The 26,464-nt window shown below is 30.2% G+C and overlaps 2 protein-coding genes and 1 long non-coding RNA gene across 3 annotated transcripts in view; 1 reads left to right on the top strand and 2 right to left on the bottom strand.

The window, feature by feature from the left end:
* Positions 1 to 26,464, top strand: part of LOC103863213 — a 743,758-nt gene that overhangs the window by 100,513 nt on the left and 616,781 nt on the right. The window lies entirely within an intron of this gene.
* On the bottom strand, positions 14,575 to 18,051 carry LOC103863143. Its single transcript, XM_009140895.3, has 3 exons — positions 16,888 to 18,051; positions 16,367 to 16,817; positions 14,575 to 16,261 (listed from the first exon to the last, which is right to left on the bottom strand). The coding sequence occupies exons 1-3, from the start codon at positions 17,137 to 17,139 to the stop codon at positions 16,065 to 16,067; spliced, it is 900 nt and encodes a 299-aa protein (XP_009139143.1). The 5' UTR covers positions 17,140 to 18,051; the 3' UTR covers positions 14,575 to 16,064.
* On the bottom strand, positions 18,692 to 25,344 carry LOC117133747. Its single transcript, XR_004457750.1, has 2 exons — positions 20,694 to 25,344; positions 18,692 to 20,588 (listed from the first exon to the last, which is right to left on the bottom strand). It is a non-coding gene; the product is annotated as an uncharacterized LOC117133747 (long non-coding RNA).

Here is a 26,464-nt window from a genome sequence, read left to right on the forward strand (position 1 = left end):
TATCTTATTTATTAATGTATTAAAATTTCTATTTGATTTTAGGTGAATCAATTATTTTAATAAATAATTAAATAATATTTTATTTGATGATAAACATTTTTAAGAAAATATGATAATTATCATTTACACAACTATTTGATATTATCTTATCAATATTACATAAAAATATTCTTTTCTTATATGTCATGAAAGGATTGTATCTATATTTTTGGTAATAAAAAGTTTATATATTTTTGAATTTAATATAAGCTCATCGATAGCATATACAATTTATGATTTTAATTTATTAGGGTTTAGTTTTAAAAAAATATGTTTTCTACTAATTGTAAATTTTGCTAATATGTGTTACCACAAAAGCTCATATTTATTTGCTACCAAATCAATACTGGATTACATGTCGTATGGGAAACATATAGAAAAAACTTGCAAGGAAAAAAAAATGAATATTTTAAAACATAAGAGGTCTCCTAAATATTTTGAAAATATTGGAGGAATTATTTTTTATTGAAAATTATATTTTTGTCTATAAGATAATTCTTTTATATTTACTGTTTTTATTTGGAAAAAAATATTTTTTCTGTTATAAAAATTTAAGTACTAAGATAAAAATATTTTATAATTAAATATTAATCAAAAAATTCTTTAAAGAAATTTAAAAAAATACTTTTAATATGTGAATGTTTTAAAAGTTTTGACTCAGTAATAAGTATATATATTTTGATAAAAAAACTTTGTCATATAGAAATAATTTGATGTTTGATTTAAGGCTTTCGAGAACATTTAAACTAATAAGATATAAACTAATAAATATGCATAAAATAATTAGACCTGCATGTGCGGACATAACACCTAGTTTATATATATATATATATAAGCATGAAATAAAATAGTCTTTTGGCTCTTTAATAAAATATATTTTGGTGATTTTCCTTTTTGAGAGTTTTTTTTTGTGAGAAAAATTTAAATTGTCTATTTGGAAGAATTGCCAATAAACAAATATATACATATATATTAAAATAAAAAGCAATACAAAACGACTGCAAAAAAAAAACATACTACACAAATTAGTGCTTTGTATTTGTATTAGTGAATATTAACAATCTGACTTTATCAGTTGGATAGTATCGTCATTTTTGAGCTTGCTCAGAAGCTATCGATGTTCGTCATCAGATATTTTCAACTCTTTACGCAAGTCTAATACCAAGACTTCTTTCTCCTAAGTTGTCAAAATGGTACAGCCAATAGAACCTATAGAGGTAGTCGTCATGAGACTAACATAACCTTAATTTTCAAACCTTCATCTCCCCACCAAATTCTCTTAGTTAGACATCTACATAGCCACCATTTGATCAAATATCTCTTAACTCATATTTCAACTGCGTCAAACCATTAACAAAGACTCTATAATTATTCAAGTGTTATTTAGTGTGTTTGCGTGTGTTTTTCTAAACTAAGAGGTTCAGGAAATGGAAAAAAAAAAGCAAAAGATGAGCTTCTTCCTCTTGAACTTTCTTGGACCTGAATGGCTTGGACCCGTACTACAGATCCCCCGAGACTCTCCTCTGTTTGTCTCCAGAGGTTCCCCATTTTGATATAGGACAACATACGTAAAGTTTATTTCTGAGCAATAGAACACTATAAACATTCGAACGATGAGTTTTGGACGTTTTAGCTCTCCGGGTATTTTTCTGCAGGAGTTGTTAAGAGCTTGAGTATTGTCTCTCTTCTTTATTTACTTCATTGTGCTTGAGACAGAGGATCTCACTCCTGGAGAAATTGATGCCAAACTCCTAAAATGGTTTCTATTTTGAGCTCCTTTTTAACTGATACTTCATACTTGAAGCTATCAGTGCCAATCGCAGCAACTACAGGTGGCGTTGCTATTTACCTCACAAATCTACGTTTCGAAAAAATCACCATAAATTAGTGAAATAAAAGAAAAAATACTCCTATTTAACTTTACTGCATCAGCTTTTTTATGTTTTGACGGATCATACCTAGCTTGAGGAAGATGAGGAAGGTTCCCAAATGAAGAATACAACATTCTCCTTGTACTTTGATTGCCTTCTTATGTAATAGATTTCCGTATGCTTTCCTATAAATGAAAAGTTGCTCAATTGATATGTTTCAAAGAAAATGTTATTGAGAAACATTAAGGGTCAAGTATCAACTGGATTCTTTTGCATCAGATTGTTTAGTTGGATGGATTCAGCTCACAAGAAACCTCCAAAATATGAGTGAGAAGTTTTCCATATAACTCCTCCTGTTTGAATACATGAGAACCGAGAAAAACGAAACACAGCGAGAGAACTTGTGAATTGATTAGGAACATCAGATTAAACATGAATAGAGCTAAAGGACAGAAGTAGAGTAGTGAGTTACCAGGAGAGTCTATGTAATTGTTCCACTCAGAAACACGGTCTTCTTTACCCCACTGTCATTTCACGAGCTTGTCCGAGTACCATCTGCATAATAAAAAGTAAAAAATGCAACTTTATGGTTTTGAGATTTATAGAGCAACTAAAATATTATTTAAGCATGTGTGTGCGACAGTGAAACCTTGAATCAAAGGGGAAAAAACAAAAGAAGAAGTTTCTAAGTTGATAATGTTTACGCAATAACAACATATAATATGAATTAAGCTTTATTATGCGTACCTTTTCCGTCTGCTAAAACCATATAAGCTCGCCGCTTTTCTTCAGGTCCCTGGCCACCCAAAAGCATAGCAGACATGTGACCATCACTTGTTTACAACGGAGAGCCTTCATATCGGAAAGTGCTTCGGAATTATTTCTTGGATATGCTATTAAGAATTTGCAGTCGGCTTATGTAATGATGGTGGAATCCTGAAAGAAATTCGAAGGGATTTCGTTTTGTAATTAATTGGTGGTGTTTATTATTGGAGTTGTAACCGAGTCGGCGTTGAGACGATGAAGACGAAGTGGAAGAGCCAATGCGATAATAATTAACATTAGGGTAAGGCCAGATGAATATGGGCCGTTTTGTTTCTTTTAGCAGCCCATAATTTTCAAATTTAATCTATTTTGCGTGAAGATGGGATGACATGGCAAAAAAGAAGTATATAATTGGATGATTTTTTTAGCTGAGGTGGATACCCTCTCTATTGAGGATATGCAACTTTTAGTATAGTATATATTATTTTTTGGGTCTAATCTTATTATTTTCTTTTGAAATTTGCTTAGCTTACGCCGCCTCATATTATGTCTTTGCTAGAAAGGAACTAACTATAACTTTACTTTCTTATTAATCTTTATTTTTTTGAAGATGGAAACCAAGAAATGTTGATTTGGCAAAGATCGTATCCTTTTATCCGTTTGTTCTTTTGACTTCTTCTAAGTGCACTTACATTTAAGGCATATTTAGCTAGAAATCAAAATTCAGCGTGATAATTGCAAATCTATGCACATTTTTTAATAATTGGCGAACCATGACAATTTTTCCATGAGTTGTCAATTATCTCCTTTACCTACACCTTTCTTATTACCTGCTACCCGGGTTGTTCGCAAATAATTAAATTTGTATTCAAAACGCAATACACTTAGCAAAACCGGCTACATTCTTTTAAAACTGTGATATTAGTTATTGCAACCGGATGTATCTATAAAAATTAAAGAGAGAAGAGTTTTGATATATTTTACAAGTAACCTGCAACCGGCAGTTATGACTATTTATTAGTTTTATTTTTGAACCTATTGAAAAAGTAAATAAGTGTACAAAATCGGTTATATTTTTCCAAATTGGTGAGAGAAGAGTTGTAAGATATTTTTAGAGAGGAGAAGTGAAGAGAAGAGGAGAAGATATTTTCGGTGAGGATAAGATATTTTCGAAGAGGAGAAACCGTAGTTGCCTATACATAAAAACCGGGTACAACTAATAGAAACCGGATTTGAGTATATACATAAAAACCATGTACAAAATATAGAAACCAGATTCGAGTATAATTGTCTGAATACTATTTTTGTCGACTTACAGGGACTTCGTTAGGTGAACCCGGTGGAGATGAGTAATGGCTGAGATTTGCCAACATTTGGGAATTGAATCTTAAACTTTTTTTTTCATTGGGAGAAAAAAAATCAAAAGCAAAAATGAAAGAAAAGAAACAAACTTTGCTTGACGAAAACATAAGAAACAGAACACATGTTCGTTATTACACACATGAAAGAAACGACAAAGGTTGTTGTAATAAGGAGAGAAAAGAGACCAATTTTAATGGCGGTGACTCGGAATCCACATGATTTTAGGATGAGACCAATGCTACTTGTCGTACTCGTACTCACCTACTCCCGTAGGTTGTTTGGAGGAACTAGGAATTGAGACTGATTCGGGGAATAATATTATTACAGATCCCTTTGTTTTTTTTGCATAAAAAAGAAAGAAAGTCTTAATTCTTTGCATTATTGACACTTTTTGTGTGCAACCGTCTGTTTTAAGTAATCACGTCTGACGTGTAACAGATACTGTACTTTGCTTTTCCTGCGGAAATAAGGATTGTCTTGGTATTACCTAAAAAGGTACAGTGTCTTACCCATCTACCTAATTATCTCCTATATTTTTGCTATCTAGTGCAAATCCCCTACATTTAAACGATATGCATAGTACTGGTAAATAGGCTTACAAAAATTTCTTTACGCTGACCAAAAATATAATGGGATAAAAAAAAAAATTCTGAACATAACAAAAATGGAATAATTCTACTATGGATAGAGTTGCAAGATGGAGCCAAAGTGTGGATACAATATGTGTTCTCTGTAAAACGGTCCAAGAGACAAGAGATCATCTCTTTTTTGAGTGCACTTACTCATCACAGTTATGGAGTTCTCTGGTAAAAGGGATATTGAAAGAGACGTATACAAATGAGTGGAATGACATTGTGATTTGGATATCTGATGTGAAGATGGAAAGGATGAGACTGTTTTGTATCAGATATGCATTTCAAATAGCATTGTATACTCTCTGGAGAGAGCGAAACAAGGTTCGTCATGAGGAGAAGCTCATGCCGATTGAAGTGCTGAAGAAACTGGTTGATAAAGGGGTGAGAAATAAGTTAAGTCTGATGAGATCAAAGGGAGTAAGAGGCATGGAGAAAGGGTTACAGTTTTGGTTTAGTACAAGACTGTAAATTTCATTAAAAAAGTTTTCTTAAAGTTCTAAAGGGGAGTTACTAAAACAGATTATATAGGCTGCACTTGATGTAAAAATGATCTTTTTGATGAATAACAATTTAACATTCATTCAAAAAAAAAAATGGAATAATTTTTGTTAAATTTACTTTATCTTTTACACTATCCTTGGGCTATGCTGTAAATTTTGCCTATACGTAAACCCATAATTAAAAACGATAGCGTAAAAACGAACGCTAACGTGATGCGAAGTATCTTAAGATTGTATGTTTTGGCAAAATTGTATTCCCTAGGAGTTGTGATCATCATAAGGAGATACACGTACGAGGACGTGATTTCTAAGTGGTAAAAGATGAGATTAATTCAAATTATGTACTCTCTTCGTGATTATAGATTTTTTATTGTTTTTACACATTGAAAAAACACATTAAATCACTATAATAAGTATATCATTTTTTATAATTTTCAATATTCAATATTTTTAACCAATAGTAATTTACTATAATCAATTGTTTTTTTGAAAATCGTAATTTTTAATAGAAAATATAAAATGTATCTCTTTATGAAACAAATTTTTTTAAAAACATCTAACTTAATGAAACAGAAGGAATGATTACTATACTTAATTTAAAAATGTAAGCAGCAGACGAGAAATAACCAAGTAGTTTTGGTATAGTAGTAAAGGAGTTACAGCTGAAGCTTTCGTTCTGAGTTCGATTCTTTTTGGCTATCTATAAATGTTTTAAGTGACAAAAAATCTCAAAATTTCTGTGATTTTTTGGTGATTTATCTTTAAGACGTTGGATCTAGAAAATCTTTGGAATGGCACAAAAATTATCAAAAAAGAAAAAGGACGAGAAAAGGATAATGAAGAGGCAACACTTTGATTGGGAAATGAATTATCGGCCGAACGTGGCTGACGAAGTAGCAGAAGACCAACTATTAATATTCCCTTTAATTTTTATTTGCTTGCCGTTACGGCTACACTAAATTATTAAGTATAATACTATATAAATGTTTGTGTCTATTAGTTGCATTCATCATGCAGTTATGCATCTATTGAGTTCAATCTATATAATATGATCTTAATCATATTTTTGATTTTTTCCACCAGAGCATTGTATCGTATACTATATATATATATGTGCATTATTAGTGAATAATGATGATATGCACGCTGTTAAGCCTGTTATGAATCTTTTTGCAGATATGCAATTTGTCTGCATAACTCATTAGTAGAATAAATATCACTTCTTGATACCAGAAGGTCCAGAACAGTTCAAACAAATAGAGAAAATCCGAAACAAAATCTAGACCTGATGATATCTTAAAGATTCTATACAGGTAAGGTTGTTACGATAGTTCACGTCTAAAAGTAAAACGTATGCCAGTTCATTATATATTGAAATCAAGGACGAATCTTACGCCAAGTCTAATGAAACATTCGTCTCAGACACCCAAATTTGTAAAACATAAGTTTTATGCCACCAAATTACTAAATTTTTTACTAAATAGTCTACGGCTTCCAAAATCTCAAGACCGACCCTGATTGAACACTTATTTATTGTGAATAAACAACAAATGCAAACAAATTTAAGAAAATCGAAGAAGCTTAAAAGAGCAAAACGTTACTGATTTAAGTATCTGATTAGAATTTGTATATCGATTATGTGAATGAATAAATTTATAATCTCTTTGATTCATATTCTTATAAAATCTGATTTTTTTTCTTTAAGAAAACATTTTTATTTTAATAAATACTAAGTGTTTTCTTGCACCTTGTGTAGTAATAAAAAATTTAAATTTAAATCATATTTAAAAGTAAAATTCTATTATTATTTTAGATTTTGTTATTATTTTACCAATATTTAGTTTAAATTTTGATTTAATTGAGCATAAATTAAGATAAATAAACAATTTTGTTTATTTTAAATTATATTAAAAAAATATGTATATCTTTAAATTCTAATCTTAGATAATTTTTATCTATTTATTTTCATAAAACATATTAAATTAACTTGTAAACATTTTAATACAAAATTGATCTAAAATTTGAATAATTATCAAAAAGAAAAATTAAATAGTATTTTTAAAATTTGTAGATATATAAAAGATACTAATAGTATCACGATTCAATTTTATAATTTTATAATGTTTTAAATGATTCTGAAATTTTTTTTAAATAATAAAATTGTATAATTATAAAAATAGAAATAAATAATGTTTTGAAAATTTAAATATAAATATAAATAGGTCGGATTTTTTCGTGTTCTAAACATTAGACCCAATTAGGTACTTAGAAATTTTCTGCTCAGGTTTGGGTTGGTTTTTGTCGGATCCATGTCAGTTCGAATCTACAATTAAAATACATGTAATTTCGGGTTCAAATCAGTTCGCATATTTATGATTTGAAAAGGACTCAACGTACCCAAATTGGACCACAAACCAAAGAAATACCCAAAACCCGAAAAAATCCAAAAAACCAAAAAATACCCAAAATATATTCAAATACCTGAAATACCTAAATTTTACACGGATCTAACATGAAGACCTGAAATTTTACCCAAATATCCAAATTATGTTTCTGAAAATATAAAATTTACCCGAACTCGAAACTATACCCAAAAATCTGAATCCGGAACTTAAGAAAAGTATTTGTAATACCAAAAATATTCCAAAACACCAAAATATACATAATATCTACAAGAAGTTTCAGATATATTGGATACCCGATTGAGTCTCGGATAGGACCCGGACCCAAACCAAGACCTGCGGATCTATGAAAAAAGAAGACCCAATAGGTACTTTAAAGTAGATCCGGTCGCAGACCCGAACATGTATTTTCAGGTGGTTTATGTTCGAGTTTTTGGGTCCAGATAAAATGTTTAGGCATGATTATAATTTTAGAGTGTTTACACACTTTAAGAATAAAAAATACAATATTAACAATAACACTACTTTAATACATAATTTATATTAAATATATATTATATGTAATACTTGTTTTAATTAATAATGGGTAAAATGGATTAAAATCATATAAAGTTATATTAAAAATATAAAACTACTATTTTGTGAAACAAATAAAAATATCAAAAAACTATTATCTTCGTGGAACTGAGGGGAGCACGATCATATTTTATATGAACATGTAAACTTCTCTATAGTGAACGTAAAATTGATCGATTAGAATCATAGTTGCCAAGTTAATAAGCGTATCTATCCGTGGGCTGCACCTCCCAATCGGGAGTTAGGTCTGTGTCTTTAATAGACCCGGGTTAACCCTTTTTAAGTTTATAAAAAAAAAAGTTAATGAGCGTAGATCTCTAGACCAGAAAGAGAGAGAGAAATGTTGTCTTGGAGTTTATACCATTCGAAATGTATGATTATATTATAATTTATATATAAGGCCAAATAAATGTATGATTATTATGTTCAATTACCAAAAAAAGTTAATCTACTTTTCTTAATGTAAGTACTCCTATTAAATTTTGATATCTTGGGTTTTTATCGGGTTTTAACCGCATTCTTTCATTTCGTTTTTAGTTACTCTCTCCGTTCCTAAATATAGGATGTTCAAAAAAAAAATTGATGTTCTAAAAAGTTTTTAGTACATTTTTACCAAAAAGTGTTTAGTACATTTGTATATGCATTTTTTTTTGACGAAATATATGCATTTTTGTGTTATGGACTTATGGGTCTTGGATCGGTTCCTGCAGTTTTCATAGTTATGATTTCTCTCTTGTTCCTAATGTTATATGTGGTTGATGTTTGGTCATGCTTACCAAATTGTTTATTGTTATTCAATAATTCTTAAATGATAGATAGAAATATGGAAATGCTTCCCAGTGATTTGTAATTTTGATTATATATAGCATTTTTTTTTTCAGAATGGAAATGTATATATTATATGATTGATAAGTTAAGCATGAAAATTATAATAGTACTGACCAAAAAAAAAATATAATAGTAAGGGATAACAGAAAGGAAACTGATTAGAAACATTAAAAACCAAGATACAAAATCAAAGGTTCCGACCATTGTGTCGCTGATTGCGGATGGTTAATGGAGCTGACACGAGCTCTGGAACTGACGTGTTCCCATAGACCACCATCGCCCATACAGGATTTGCCTTCTTTAGCACGTTGGCTTTGTCTTTCTCTCACGTGTTTTGTCCAGCGCCGAATTGGCTTCGTATAAATCAGAAATCTCAAATATTTTTACTTTCTGTCCAATATAAAAGAAAATGATATAATATTTATATTGTTTTTCCCTCTCAGGGGCACTTTTGCAAGTCCCCAGCAACGGTTTCTCAGTTGGCTCAGCTGAGAATATGTCGTATTGTTATATGTAGAATTAATCGCATTGACTGAAGCTTGTATTAATTAGATTAGCCGCAGACTTGAAAAGCAGTAGCATTCTGAGGTGGATGAGTGCTTTTTTTTCTTAAACACTCAAATCTATACTATTAAAACAGAATCCCACTCCTGCCTTTTCCAGTTAATTACATGCCACTGCCATTACCTTTTTTTTTTAATAAATATTGCCAATTATTTTAGACCAATCCGAAGTATTCGATTTTTACAGCCTATCAAAACTATTTAAGCCCATAGCAGAGTAAACCCGTACTTTTTTAAAATCCAAACAGAAATGAATGTTCAGCCCACCGAAATCATCTTCATGATCAAACCCTATAATAAGTAAACCCCATCGAAATCATCTTCTTTTTTTAACAAACCCTATACCCTGAAATGAAAACCCTAACGAAGATGAATATAACATATAGATAAACATAAATGTAAATCAATGTTCATAATAAGCTTATTTAGATGATGCATGACACCTACATATATATATGTTATGATTCCTTTACAAAATGCAATATGTAATGGTGGACACTTTAATCAAACCAAAAATATTAAAATATTGACCACAAGTTACTATGGTATAATTCGAATTTTTTATAACAATAATTATTTAAAAATCTAATAACAATATTTTTAAATAAATATTTTACTTATCTATAGTTTGGTTACCATATCTATTTGAACTATAAATTTTTCAACTCATCCCCTAATTTTCGTAATTAATTAAAAAACATATAATTATATTGGAATGCCACTGACTTTTCTTGCTTTTTAGTGTAATTATAAATAGTATTTAAAAATATCACTTGGATACCAAATCTATTCCAAGTATGTTCTTTAACTCATTCCGTAATTTTCTCTTCCTATTAGAAATATAAAAATAATATTATGGCAAAGCTTCCCTATTTCATATACCTATATTAAATGTAACCCAAAATATAGAGAAAAAAGATTATATTTTTGGCTAAAATCACGTTTCAAAGAATTCAATCTAATCACATTGCTTGTGCAATACCCATAGAATATCTTGGGATTTTGAATTTTTAACTGAACCTTCCTAATATTAACAATTATTGATATCGAAATCAAAACCACAAAATCTCGAGAGATATGATCTAGAGTATGCAACAAATTTCACGGAAAACCTAAAAACTTCTCCCTTCAACCTCTTCATATTATAAATAGCAATCACCTCTTCCTAATCAAACCCACACCATCAAACAACGCAATGGCTACACAAAAGCAAATCCAAACACGGCATGCTTCTAATGAAAAAGTGACCATTCAAGACTTGCGGCTGCGGCCCTGGCACACTACTAAACTAGTTCATGTGAAGGTTCTACGCTCTTGGGTCCAAAACATTCAACTATCAGGTGAAATCATGGAATTCATCTTTATGAGAATGTAAGCAATCGTAACTGCCTATTTATGGTTTTGAAATATGTATATTTTGTTGTTTATGTCTTGTTTAAAAGTTTGACTGTGCTCTTAATATTTTCAATCTGATTTATTACATGTGCAAGGGTGATAAGATTCACGCAACATGTAAAATGACTTACATTGAGAGTAAAGGGAGGCGTCTTCCGTTGTAGTATGGCGCAACATTCAAAATTTCCATGTTAGACCTGCAATAGGAGCTTAATATTAATGACGATTAAATGATGCTTTCTACTCATATGGTTATTTTGATCATTCATATATTTTATATAAAAAAATTAAATTACTGGTAACAAAATTTTCATTGTGGGATTAATAGTTTTAGTAATTTATATATTTTTAAAAATTAAGCTGTCAATAACTGTTCAAAGCTTTTATCAAAAAACAATTGCTCAAATAATTTTAAAAATTAAAATATTTATGTATTTTAATTGGTATATATTTTAGTTTAAAGCAATACATATATAGATATATATATATATAATCTTGATAATTAATTAAATTAGACTTATTAATTATATGATTTTGTAATCATTTTTATTTTGACATAACAAAAATTTTAAACCATGAATCAAAAAATTTGAATGTGAGACTTTTAACCATTTTAATAATTTATTCTTTTTAAAAGTTCAAAATATAACATATACATAAAAATCTAAATTTTTTATTATATGGTTAATGTGGTTTTTTAATTTATTTTAGTTTTTTAAAATTAAACTAATATGATAGAAGATACACTAATTTTTTATCAAATCTTTATTATTTAAAATCATTAATTGACATATATACTTTAGCCATATTAGGCAATTCCGTAATTTTTATTTAAGGAAATAATCAAGAATATTAATCATGATATTATGGTTAGTTTAAGAAAAAACTTATTATATAATTAGATGGATAAACATATTTCTCTAATGATTCTAAGAATCATCCTGGTAATGACATGTGACTACAAACATAAGTTTTAGTGATTCAATTGATATATAGCGGATTTACAGCTATCATACATCGTTTAGTATTATTTATATAATTAGGAAAAATATTTAAAAGTTAAGGAAAAGTTATTTAAATAAATAAATTTTAGAAACATTTCAAATAAGAATTTAATTCATTTATTTATTTTACTTAAATTTAAATATCTATGAATATATATATATATATATATATATACAATTTTTCCTTACTCGGGTTTCATATCAATTTGTTTAGCAGCCTCAAACTAATTTGATTGATGCAATGAGAAAGAGAAGTGTAAAAAAATGACTGAGATATGAAATTAATCAATACTATTAAATTAGGAACATATCCTATTGATAATAGTTGAATCCAATTTAAAATATAACTGCAATTAAAATCAATATTACATGATTAAATATTTAAACTACCATAATCTACCTATTACGAAAATGGTTATCAAACTAACTCCCCTTTAATTCCTATATTCTCGGGACCATCTCTCTTATCAATACTAACTGATTAAAATCCACGGTTACGTATGTTTTATACATATGCGCATGCATATAAAACTATATCACAAACTCATAATGCGCATAACAGACAATACTAACTAATTAAAATCCACGGTCACATGGAATAACAGTCGTGTAGTATAGACATGTTCATAATGACAATCATAAAATCTGTCTATTACCTTTTGACCGTGTAGGTAAAAGTAACACTATATTAAAGCACACACAAAAATATTAAAAAATAAATTAGAAAACTAAACTATCTTTTTTGATTCAGGTATTTTATATCTAAGTTACTTAACTTATTTAAAAATAACTGAAATTATCAAAATACAACATGTTAAGATTTATCAAGACTTATATATAATAAATTGTCTCAAAATCACTCTCCCATTAACCTATATAAAATATCCAAAATTTTAAAAGGCACGTGTACCGTATTCTAAATCAAGATTTAGAATTCACGGTTACGTAATATATTTGAGCGGGTGGAAGAATATAAACCATAAGATTGAAATATATATATATTTTTGACGAATTATGTTAGGTAACTACTAAAAAAATATAATATGTTGTAAACTTTACGAATAAAATTTAAAAATAATTTCTGAAATGCATATGACACAAGTGTACAATTATGCAACCATTGACATATTTAATATAATTACCAAAAATTATATTAAATTAATATTAATATTAAACACAAATATAAAAACTAAATTTCTCAAAATTAAAACAAAAATATACCCGCTCTTTCATAATCTAGTATTTTCTTACAATAAAACTGAAAGTCAATTGTATCTACTCTTAAATTATTCCTTTCTTCTTCTTTTTTTATCAACCACACGTAGGGGTGTTCAATCTGGATATCGGTTCGGTTTCGGTTCGGTTTTTTTCGGTTTTCGGTATTTCGGTTAGTAAAATATAACTACCATTCTAAATCCATATTTACTTCGGTTCGGTTCGGTTTATATACCGTCGGTTTTCGGTTTATTCGGTTTTATACCAAAAAACATAATTATTTTGTTTGAGATCATATTATATGAATTTTAGAGTCATATTGTCAACACAGTCATTTATTAAAAATATATTACATGTTCAAATAGATGAACAAAAAAGTAAAAATGCTTCTACCATCAGATAAAATAATCACTTCTATAACTAAAATCAAAGCTTGAAATTATGAAAATAAAAATATGAAACAAAACAGAAACATAAAAGAAAAGTTTTTCCACTCTTCCATATTTAGTGTTCATTAAAGTCATGTTTTTTCAATTGAAAATTTTTCATTAATTATTGTCCATCATATTTATAATCTTCATATTAATTAAGTGAAGACTAAAATAAATAAAAAAAGATAAAAAAAACTTAGAAAATAAGATGTATGAATTGCGATGTATTGTTATTTAGTTATAGTTCAAGTATTTTACAAATTAAGGTTTTTTATTACTATAAAATTATGGTAATAGTTATTAACACAAATTTAACTTATGTAACAAATAGATTTTCATGTATTGTTTTAAAATAGATACATATTTACATGTTTCTACTTTTAATCGGTTTTGTTCGGTTTATTCGGTTTAATCGGTTATATACCAAACCATATCCAAATCCTACGGTTTTTATAAAATTATTTCCATTCGATTTATATGGTATATACCAAAACCAAACCATATTGTCTATTTCGGTTCGGTTCGGTTCGGTTCGGTTCGGTTTTACCATATTGAACAGCCCTAACCACACGTGAAATTATAAATAAGCTCATTTGGAGATCAAATGTTTACAATTTTTCATTCTCTTCATGCATAGAAATTGCTTATTATTAATTCCTCGTTAATTTCATTTGTTATCATCATCATCCCCATTTTTATATTGTTCTTCTGGTGGTTATATTTTTTTTCTTAAGATGTATAGTTTGAAAGTGATAGATAAAGGGTATATAGTTTCGAGATAGATTTTAGAGGTATAAAAAATTTAATATGAACTTCAATAAAAAAATTTTAAAAAATCATGATTGTGATCATTTATTTTGCCTCTAACTTCTCTCTAAAAAGAACTTCGCTAATACAACTCCGACTTTGGTAGCCGGTGGCTTTCGCCGCCGGTTACTGATTTTCTTTTTTTCTTTTGTAATTAAATAAGACTTTTCGATCTGTTTGATCGATCTTAGTTACTTCCGATTAGCAGATTTGTTTTTCCTTAAGGGATTTTGCTGTGTTTTAAAATCTGTTTTTCTCCTTTCCTGATCTATATATTATCCCGTTTGATTTTGGAGGGTTTTAATCTTCTCAAAAGTTATGTTTGATTTGTTACTCAGCGAGAAATCAATCTTCGCGTTCAAATTCGTGGGCGGAGTGGAGTATCCAGAGTTGATAAGAAATCGAGTTGTTTGATTAAGCGAAGGAGAGAGGATGCGGTTTCAAATTAGCTGGAGTTCTCTTTTTGAAAACATTATGGGCGAGACTCTGCGTTTTATCTCCTTGAAACTTCTCACTGGGCCTAATACTTGCGGGTTGATGAAGAACATGAAAAGATCCACGTAGAACGGTCAAGCAGTTTAACTAAACGGAGAAAAAAATTCACGGTGTTCGATCCGGCAGAGTTTCCAGCGTCACATGTGATGCTTCCTCCGATTCCAGAAAGGTCCTGTCACATCAAGGAGTACGTGTCGAGCACGCACTTAATTTTTATTTAACTAAGACCTGTAATTTTACTCTTTTGATAGGTGGTGACTGGGCTGAAATATTGTATGGGTGGGGATGAACCGTTTGTTAATGGGCTTTTCTAAGCTTAATGAAAAGCATCCTTGACAAAAAGAAAAAAGATTCCAAAAACAATTTGGAGCTCCAGGGTCGCGGTACTACGTAGTTTTAAAAAGCGCTTACAGAGCAAATAATGCAACATGTAACTTTAAGGAGTGATTTAGAGAGATGGAGAAGGAAGGCCCTATAGTAGCCCATTTCTGGAAGCCGAAAGACCGTGCTGTTGTGCCGAGGCGCAAAGAAGATTCAAAGCAAATTTAGATTGGGAGCCTACGATAACAAAGAGGTAATCAGTTTACATGTGCTGGAATGCTTAGAATCTTTGATTAAAAGGAAGCATCATCGGTTCAAGAAAGCTTGTCTTTCTTTGATCAAACATCTCATCACCGTTTGTCTTTCTTTTATTGTCTTAAACTAAGCAAGCTTGAAGCCAAAGTTCACAAACCTTTCTCAAGACACAAATGCTTCCAGATACAATCTTTTTCCATCACCACTATGATTCAACACAAACTTTTACTTCATTTATTAAAACAAACCAACCAAACAAATATTATAAATACTTTATTGCAAACCCCATAGATTCCAAAAGGCGCAGAAAACACCCTGAAGTACTCTCAACTCATCATCTATTCTGTTGCGCCGCAACTACAACTACAAAGACATAACCTTAACCCAAGGAAGAGCAGCTGAAAATTCCTCCAAAGACCACCAAAAAATGGTCTTATTAAAACCTAGTTCTGTTATCATCCTAATTTAAAAAAATAAATTAAGCAATAACCAATAAATCCCCAATCCAACTCGCCCCCACACAATTATTCTTTACTATAGCCAGTAACCATCTATCTCACAATAAATCTAAACCATTACAGAACCTGATTATTTTTAAAATCAGTACACCCATTCTTGTGGAAGATTACTTTCTTCCTTGGGACAGCCACCAGTTACCGCAGACTTGGTACCAGGGTCGAGTTTGCTACATCCTGCAGAAAGATGAGCTTGCGAACGTGATTGAATCCCACCAGAGAGTTTTTCAGTTCTAGGATGTTCTGTCTGAACAACCTTTGTCGGCAACTTAACACACTTACCTGAAATCCAGTTTATATTCCAATTTAGCTTCTAGAAGTCGAAAAAATCTAGCAAAATTTATCAAAATTTAAATACTTTAATTCATGAAAACTCGTTAAAGTTACCTGCTTTCTTACGGGAACCAGAAGGCTTTGTGCAATTCCGGGGAAGGAAAACGCCCGTGCCAACAGACGGCTGTTTAACGGCGGTTGGAGCGGTTACAACGCCGGTACCAGCAACCGCGGTTGGAGCGGTGAAAACGCCGGTACCAGCAACGGCGGTTGGAGCGGCGAAAACGCCTCCAACGGGATAGTGATACGTGGACAGAGCGGGTTGCGTCTGCCTTAGCCAGTAGTAGTAGTAGTAATGGTAGTTGTAAAACGCCGCGTTTTGAGGAAATGGTGGGCGTCTGTTGGGTTTTGCATAAACTTTGATCTTGTGGACTTCTCCAGCTGCAGCAGATACAACTTTCACAGAGTCGTCTTTACGGCACGGAGTTTCCGGCGGTGAAAGGGCTTGCGAGAACGGACCGTTGGGACTCTTGTTTCCACTCCGAGTTGACTCAGTCGAATTCACCTGAACCAAGATGAGCGAAACTATTGAGTCTCAAGTAACATTTTGAAAAGAGTAAAGCTTTTGAACAAACCTTAGCCTCGTCGATGGGAGGAGGGGAAGGGAGGGCGAGTCTGCGAGTCAACCCGGCAAGGAAGTCATCTTCGTCTTCCGTCTCCGTTACGTCCTCTGGGGAGGTGAGAGCGAACTCGTAAGGGAACTCGTTGGGGAAAAGATGACTCAGAGTTGATTCGGAGACAAGGGCTTTCTCCATTGGTCGTTCGAATGCCGAGAGACAAGGCGAATTGATGTCAGAGGACGCGGCGGCTACTGGCGGCGCTAACATTACGACAGTGGTCCTCTGTTTGTTTGTGTAATAAAAATTGTTAGAAGAGGCTAACAGAGGGTTCTCTGTTTATAAAGGTACCAGGAAGGTTTAATGAGACAGCTAAAAATATTATAATATTTGCTTTTGTACCCCTAATGTTTATGTTTATTTTATTTTATTAGTCCGTAATTCCTGGTCCACATTAGATAACCCAACTGGTTGTTGACCAACAAGATGTAAAAGCTCAAATAAGAAAACGAGAAGGCACAGGTGTTAGTGGTCTGGTCTGGTCACACTTATGTGTTTATGTGGGATCTGATCTCCACTAAAATCCAGCCGCTGTTTCATTGTCTGTAACGTACAAAACATTAATAGGAATTATAGGAGGAAAAACTGGTTTACAGTGTTTATCCATTCAATAGAAAACTGAAATCCAGAGTCTATTTAATTTAAGGGTATGTTCGGATACCCATTTGAGTTTGGTCGAGTTTATTCAGATTTCTAATTTTCGGAGTTAAAATTTCAGTTTCATTTGGATATTTATAAATTTGTTTCGGTTCGGATAAACCATTTAAATTATTTTTCAAAAAATAAATTATATATACTTTAAATTTCGCAGAATTTAAAAATAATAAATATAATATATATAAATTTGAATAATGTATACCGAAATATCTATACTAACATATAAATATGTTTGATTTGAATATTTGAATAGATAATTAATAGATATTTCAATTATTATTGGTGTTTTGTATTCTCCATCATTTTTGTTTATTTTTATACTATATATAAATTAAAATATCACATTAAACATAAACAAAAATTTAAATTTAGTTTTTTTCTTATACCTTATATTTTTAATTGTTTTTTAAAACGACTATAAATTATTTAAATTGTTAAAAATCTCGCTTTGAAAATTTTATGAGCAATGGTTTGATTTTCTTTTTGTTACAACAAGATGCAAATAATCATAAAATTATATGAATATAAATTATCATTTAACAGACATTCAGATTATATATATATATATATATATATATATATATATCTATTTTAGATCCTTTAAATTAAACTACATATCATATAAAAATATAAAAAATATATTAATTTAGAAATTTACATTGAAAAACTATTGAGACCTTAATATTTTAATTTCAAAATTTTCATTTATTTTTTTTTAAAATGATTCTAAATTACTAAAATTATTAAAATCTCATATTTGCTTGTATCTCGTGGTGTATTTGTGTTTATTTATCTTTTATTTGATGGATAATATGTAAACAAAAATCACTGCTATATGTATTTATCAGAGTTCGTAACTTATTCTATTTTTTTGTTTAGGTAATTTCACTGATCTTGGTTGTCGTCTTCGTCTTCTTCGGCATCTGCGAAAGTAAGTTTGTAACTTGTTAAATAGATGGATGTATAGTTTGTATTTGTTTAGCTCACAAGATGTTTGTATCATTGAGTTTTAGTAGAGGTGATTGGCTTGGTATATTTGTTTTGAAGTTTATTTGTAAGATTAGACAAAAAAGAGAGGTGATCATTAATGATTCGTCTTTTTTGAAATTCTAATTTTTAGTGTTTTGATTGTTTGGGTTGTTGTGGTTTCTTTTAAGCTGTAAAATAAAGTTTTGTGTAAAATTAGTTTTTTTTTTCCTTTTCTTTTTTGACCAAAAAAAAAAGTAAGAGAAATAAATAAACGACCACATATCTTGGGTAGGAAATATTTTTGATTATTGATGTTAGCACAATATAGACAGTAATATAAAGGAAATTATGTGTTGATTGTTTCTTACGGATCAATGAGGAGACGAATAACGAATCGAGTTGTTTCTTTGGTGAAGTCAGAGCCTTGAACATAACATGATTTGTCCAACCACATCTGCGAGTTTAAATATCAGTTATGATATTGAAACATAATATAAACTCAGATGCAATATGATAATATACCTGGGAGTTCTAGGTTTGTGTTCGCAGTCACTTGGAGATTGTCAAACAGTCTAATCATGACTGGAGATTGTTCTCAGGAGCACATGTGATGACTTCATCAATAATGGTTGGTGAGATGAAACGAATGAGGAATGAATGATCAGTTATCTTGTACAAACTTAAGCACCTATCAACCTCAAAACGATCGACTTTCATAATGGAATAGGCTTTCAAAGATGACATGTAATAATTAGCACGTCAGGGAATAAACCCATAAATCACGGAATCTGCAAATAATATTATTCAACAAAGAATCATAAAATCAATTAAAAACAATTATGTTACATAAGTGTGATAGATCGAAGATTAACTTACTTTTTCATCAAGGAAGAGAACCGTGATTCCCATAAATTCACTGTCTTTCTTGAAGTTTAGGGAATCCCAGAAGCGAATGAGAGACTCGAAGGTTGAGTGTCGGATGCCGGGGACGCCGATTTGAGGAACTGGAAAGGCAGAGAGAGACATTTTCTAGAAGATGATTAAAGCTAAGAGGAATCAATGAGTTTTGCGGAGATGCAGATTGAGTTCATCAAAGATGAGAATCATAGATATATAGGGTTTACGGAGGGGCTACAAATCAGTAACATTTATGATCAAGCGATTTAAGATGGGGAGATGAAGAGTTCACCGGTGAAAAAATAGATTACGAACAGACACACGGCACAACTATGTAACTCAGACTTGTCTGAGACAATGATGAAAAGAACCCTAGCTCATGTTTAACGACGACAGTTTACAATATGGGAAAACTATAATTGTTGCAAACTTGAGTTTTTTTTTCATATAATGTGATGAATTCCCTTTAAAAATGAAACTCATAATACACTTGTATGCCCGGTCCTCAGAGGAAGCCGAAGAAGTAAGGACTTCCAACTTTCATAAATATATATTAGTTTCGGCTATCAATGTACAAAGTATCATTTAGTTTAGTGGTATAAGTGTTGGTGTTTATATCTCAATAACCCGAATCTAACATTTTTTAACACTTTTTAAAAGTAGAATCTACAAAATGTTGACATGGCACACAAAGGAATGAACAAAATGTCTCATTATAATTTAGATTTATTATTTCATAAAACGTAAATAAATACAAAATAAATAAAATACTTAAAAATAATTTGTGTACATAATGTTTATTCTCCGCAAAACCCGGATATTTGACCTAGTGTAATAAATTGTCTAACATACGTAGTACATATCACTACGTACCAGATACCAAAAATTTAGCATAATTAAATCAATGATAAAGATCTTTGAACATCAACTATCTATTAGATAAACTTAAAACAGAAAATTATCAGTTAAGTAAAAACAAAATGGAAAAATCAAAAGATAACTGAAGAAAATAGAACTTTAACGTAAGTTGACAACTGAAAGTACTTTTGTTGATGACGATTCGAAGCAGAAGCTTGTTCACCCGTAATTTATGTAGTTGTATATTTCCTCCTCATAGTCTGAAGCTTCTCCTTAAACTGTCTCGAGGTAACATCAAAGCTAAGATAACCATTCATGGATCCGCAAAACAATATCATCTTTCTCACCAAAAAGTCTTTTGAAACTTGATCCCATTTTCTCACCTTGTTTATAGATTTTCTTGGCTCCCTTCGAACTCATGTTGCTTGAGTTTCCTCCAACCAGCCGCTTCCTCCCTGACAGCTGAGCCTTGACAGAACTTCTTGGCTGATGATCTTCCGGCTCGAACTCTATTTCTTTCTCGCATGCGCTTGAAGATAAGATTTGAACCCGGTTAGCACTTGTGGTGGCTGGCATAATAGTCGCCTGAAACAAAATTAAGAAGGTTTCACAAAAGAAGCTGAAGCTAAATTACACCGTGATTGATTGAATTAATAGGAGATTTAACACACCGAGATTCTGTAACATAGACCGTTTCGGTGATGGAGACGAAGTTCAGAGGTCGCGATTGAACGAAGAACAAAGACGAACCCTAAACTTATGTAAGACGACGTGAAGCGAAGATTAGAGTTGACTCTACCTAGTGACTTTTGTGGAGTGAGACAAGTGGCATCACCTAGTTGCATTATTTACTTAGGTGGTAAGAGGAGAAGAGAGTTCAGCTCTTCTATATATTAATAGAATCCTTTATTTCCAACAGTGACACACTATAGTAACGACAAATATTTTTTTTTGAACTGTTTTTTTTGGTGAAATCAAAACTGTTTATTTAAATATTGTCTAATTAAAATTGATTACTTAAGATTTGTATTACTATTTTGGGGATGATTAGAATGAACTGTAGTTTTATATTTTTTTCTTTAGAAATAAAACTATAGATTTTTTTTTTGCTGTGACTGTAGATAACTTTGCTGTAAAATATTAGTTGTAGGTTTAAAAAGATTCAGTGACTTTCATATAAATTTTCTAAAGCAAAAAATAAATGTTATAGATTCTATGGCTTTCCACAGCAAAAAATAAATAAAAAAGAAAAAAAAATCTTTAGCTTTAAAGAATCTTTACAAACTATGATTGGCAAAAATTTGGGCTGTAAAAATAATTTAAGCTGTAGAGAGATCTTACATCACTTTGAAAGCACTATCAACCTCTTTATAACTCGATCAGGTAATATTTTGAAATAGAAATATTATTTTATTATAGTTTTACTGTTAATTAATAGCTTTTATCAAAAAATAATTAGTATTTATAAAAAAAAGAATCTTGATTAATAATATAATAATGGAAAGTATTTATTTTTAGTGTAGTATTTGGTGTTGTGGTTGGAGAGTCAAAAATTTTAATGCTAAAATACTTTAAAATGGTGTAATTTTGATACTAAAATAGTATCACAGGTTGAAGATGCCCCTACAACGGATATTTACAGCTAAAATTTTATATTAACCGTCCAACATTAAGCTATGAAAAATATTACTTCTAGTCTATTACTGTATACCCTTCGAATGTTGTTGTTCTATATCATCTTTTTGATAAATTTGGGTGGCTGATTTACTTGATCACCAAGTTTCTCTAGATATGACTATATGGGAGCTCTGAATCAAACCCATCGAATTAGTTTGTTTATGTGGAAACATTCGAACATTAGGAAGAATCCTATTATTAATTCATTTTTATTTCGTAATATCTATTAAACGATACACAGTAATAGCAATAAAATATTCCTTACAGACTATTCATTGTCCCATCCGAAACAGTAATGAGGATATCCATTGCGATTTATACGACATATAGAGGATTTACCATCTCTTGACTCTTTTCTCACCTCCCAAATGCATTCTTTACAGATTGGAACCTTACCAAATTGAGTATCGTCTCTTGATACTTTAAATATATCAAAATAGTGAGATCCGCCTCCATACCACGAAAATTGGCAACGATAATTCGTAGTTTTCGAAATATTAACATGAAATCTGAAACTCCAGTAATGGTTCCAAGGGATATGGATCATCCCCAAATCATCCTCCCTTGATTTGCAATGTACATTCAGACTTTGCTTGTTCTCTATAGTGTTGTGGATTACAACATACTTTCTTGCTAAAGGTAACAACGTATCATCGCCTGATTTTGATGTTCCTGCATCCTTCACTACGTTTGAGACATCTAACGCTGATGCAAAAATAATAAGAGTAAAAGATGAGATCATAAACATCAATAGGCAATGAAGCTTATTAGAGAAAACCATCGTTATGTAATTTTGGTTGATTGGATTGTTAGATACGTGCATAGTGGTTCCGTATTTATTGGTGTTGACAAAAATGTAAAAATATATGAAGAGGTGACTGAATATTTATGTAACGTTGAATCATGTATTCAGTCTGTGCATTTGTACATTTGTATATTGTTTTTCCTTTGAAGCTACTGATATTTACTTATTTTAAAATAAGAATTGTATTTTTTATAAGAAAATATAATTTGGTTTAGTTCTATATTATGATTTATAATTAGGGAAAGAAATCAATTTATTTTGGTCTTGATTAAAGACTTTTGACTTTATAAATATTAAAAAATTTACTCCTGAACCATTGTAAATCGTTTTGACTTAGATTATTAGACACACTTTTTTTTTTCTCAACTAGATCACTTCTGAAAGGGATCGTTTCATTTTTCTAATACCATATGCTCTGAAAAATATATTGTTTTTTCTTTTGAAAATAGACATTCAAATTAAAAGATATAAAACATACAAGATATGACTTTTCAACCTTAGAGTTTGAGAAAGTACGATGAGGCAAGCCCATAATCTGCTAAGCAAAAACTTAGAATATACAAAGAAACTGACATACATAAGCTTACTGAAACAAGAGAAGGAAAAGGAAGGAGCAAATCACTAGGGAGTTTGGTACCTGCGGCCTCGACGACCTCATTTAGCTTTCCCTCGTATTGTGGCCCGGTCCATTTCTTGATATCTTTGAAAAATATGTTGTTGAACAGTTAAAATTTGACATCTATCCCTTCCTGCAAATTATGGTTCGGGGAGGAGGTGAAACTTATTTTTGGTGAGACCCTGGACACCTTTCGGACCTCTTATAGAATACCTTGGTCCTATGGATCCTACGGATTGGAGTATTCCAGTAAATCCTCTTGTCTGTGACTGCATCACTGATTCTGATTGGAGAATGTCACCGGCGAGATCGAATCAGCAACTTCAGATTCTCGCTTTTATCTCTACCATATCCCCTTCTACTGCTTCTGATTTTCTGATTTGATATGTCAATGGAAAGAAAGGGAATATTTTCTCTGCCAAGAAGGTTTGGGAGAGTAATCGGATTAAAATGAATTCGGTCCCTTGGGCAAAACTGGGAAATCGACCAATTCATACGTCAATAAGGGGTAACGGTCCCGATTAGTACATAAACACGTTACATGTGCGAAAACATACATCAACTAGGATAAAATTCAATTTTCTATACATGAACTTATAAAATTGGGTTTTAACATACATTACCCTGATTTCTGTTAGTCAAACGTTACGGAATAAGAGTTTTCGTTAACCGATAACATGAAATTGGCCAATTCCTACATCAACAGGGGTCAACGTTTTCGATCAATACATAAACACTTTACATGTGCGAAAACATACATCAACTAATACAATTTTTAAATTAAATACATGAACTTTTGAAATCTGGTTTTAACTAACATACACTAACATAATTTTTACTAGTCCAATATTACCGAAGATAAATTATATGTCACGTGTTGATTAAGTGAGGTTTTTATTGTATTATGTGGTAAATAAACCGTATTAAGTGGTAATTGACAAAGAAATATAAATCATTTAGGCCAAATGATTTCGTTCTAATTAAATTGTTTTATGTGGTAATTGACTGAGAAAAATAAATCATTTAGACCAAACGATTTTGTTCTTGTGTAACTCATTAGTTAGCTTTTCTCTTTAACTTTTTGTTCTTCGACTTTTTCGGCAAAAAACCTAATACAAAGAAGACAACAGAGAACAAAATCGCATAGAGAAAAACAAGAATGTTTAGCTTATCCAATCCTAATTCTTCTTTTGTTCGATAGGTTAGACATTCCCGTTTTTATGTTCGATTTTTTCCTCTATTGTCTTCTCCGTGTTAGGTCTTTTGCCGAAAAAGATAAAAAAACAAAAAAAAAAGTTAAAGAGAATCTAACTAATTATTTACACGAGAACTAAATCGTTTGGCCTAAATAATTTATTTTTCTTAGTCAATTACTACGTAATATGGTTTAATTACCACATAATACAATAAAAATTTCACTTAATCAATACATAACATACAATTTATCTTCAGTAATGTTTGACTAGTGAAAATTATGTTAGTGTATGTTAAAACCAGATTTCGAAAGTTCATGTATTTAATTTAAAAATTGTATTAGTTGATGTATGTTTTCGCATATGTACAGTGTAATTGTATTGATCGGGAACGTTGACCCCTGTTGATGTAGGAATTGGTCAATTTCATGTTACCGGTTAACGAAAACTCTTATTCCGTAATGTCTGACTAACGGAAATCAGGTCAATGTATGTTAAAACCCAATTTTGTAAGTTTATGTATGGAAAATTGAATTTTATCCTAATTGATGTATGTTTTCGCACATGTAACATGTTTATGTACTGATCGGGACCGTTAGCCCCTGTTGACGTATGAATTGGCCGATTTCCCGGCAAAACTGGTTTGGCAATCCGAGGAGTGGATTGGTAGATAAGTGCATATTGGTTCTCTATGTTAACAAAAAAAATGATATATATATATATATATATATATATATATATATATATATATATATATATATATATATATATATATATTAAAATTTGAAGTGGTAACGTTTTTGTGCAACCAGTTACTTTCATCTTATCTATTAAAACATAAGTCATGATTCTTTTTATGTGTGATATTTTATTTTAGATCATCTCTTATCATCACATTTAATTATCGTATCATTTATTTTTATAAGAAATATAATCAGAAGTATATCCTACTAATATCTTAATAAGATCGACAATATACTATCTTTAAGGAAAATCTCAAATTTGTTTACTATTAATATATGATAAATTCAAAATTTTGTTTTCAAGACCAAAAAAAATTAAATATAATTAAATATACCAACTAATTTATAAAGAATATTATTAACCTATTAATCTAATAATTATTAACAAGATATATATATAATTATTTCGTAGGCCATTAACTATTTTATAGGTCATGTCATTAACTATATTTTGTTTCTTCATATGTTATGAAATCATAATATATTATTGTGTATACTATTCTTAGTATTATGTTATGCAACCATAACATATGATTATTGTTAATATTTTGATGATGTCAAAAAAGTATCACAACATGTGATTGTTCTTTAATATTATGAACAAAATTTATTAAATTAATCACACAACTAAATTTAAATTATAAGTAATAATATTTATTTAATAATTATAACCTATCAGAGCAGACATATTTTAACCCTGGTTTTAAATTTGTTTATTTTACCAATACTATATTTGTAAATCACAAAACTATAATTATATAACATTTATAACAAAATATCTTAAAATTTATTTAAATATTCTACTTTTTACAAAAAAAATTAAACTAACCAAAAAATTACTAAAAATCAGAAAATCCTAAATATCACTTTTATTTCGTTTTAGTATAGTTTGCAAAAACTATAAATACTTGCAATGAAATATTGAAAATAATATTAAAATTATATCAAAATAGATTTTATTAAATATTTGTGATGATTAGAAAAAGTAATAAATACTATGTCTTTCTAATCCTAATTATTGTTAAAACTAATCAATTACCAGCACAAATAATATCTAGAGTTTACAACGCATATGCTAAAACGTCGTCAAGTTCTCTCTAGAATGATTTTCAAACGTTAA

This window comes from Brassica rapa, chromosome A04 (genome assembly GCF_000309985.2).
Source record: "Brassica rapa cultivar Chiifu-401-42 chromosome A04, CAAS_Brap_v3.01, whole genome shotgun sequence".
NCBI lineage: Eukaryota > Viridiplantae > Streptophyta > Magnoliopsida > Brassicales > Brassicaceae > Brassica > Brassica rapa.

Bases quoted from the DNA above. Each gene is read 5' to 3' on its own strand.
- LOC103863143 (XM_009140895.3), bottom strand. From the start codon at position 17,139: ATGTTAGCGCCGCCAGTAGCCGCCGCGTCCTCTGACATCAATTCGCCT. The intron at 16,818-16,887 runs GTTTGTTCAAAA...ATCTTGGTTCAG, and splicing joins CTCCCATCGACGAGGCTAAG to GTGAATTCGACTGAGTCAAC. The intron at 16,262-16,366 runs GTAACTTTAACG...ACTGGATTTCAG, and splicing joins TGGTTCCCGTAAGAAAGCAG to GTAAGTGTGTTAAGTTGCCG.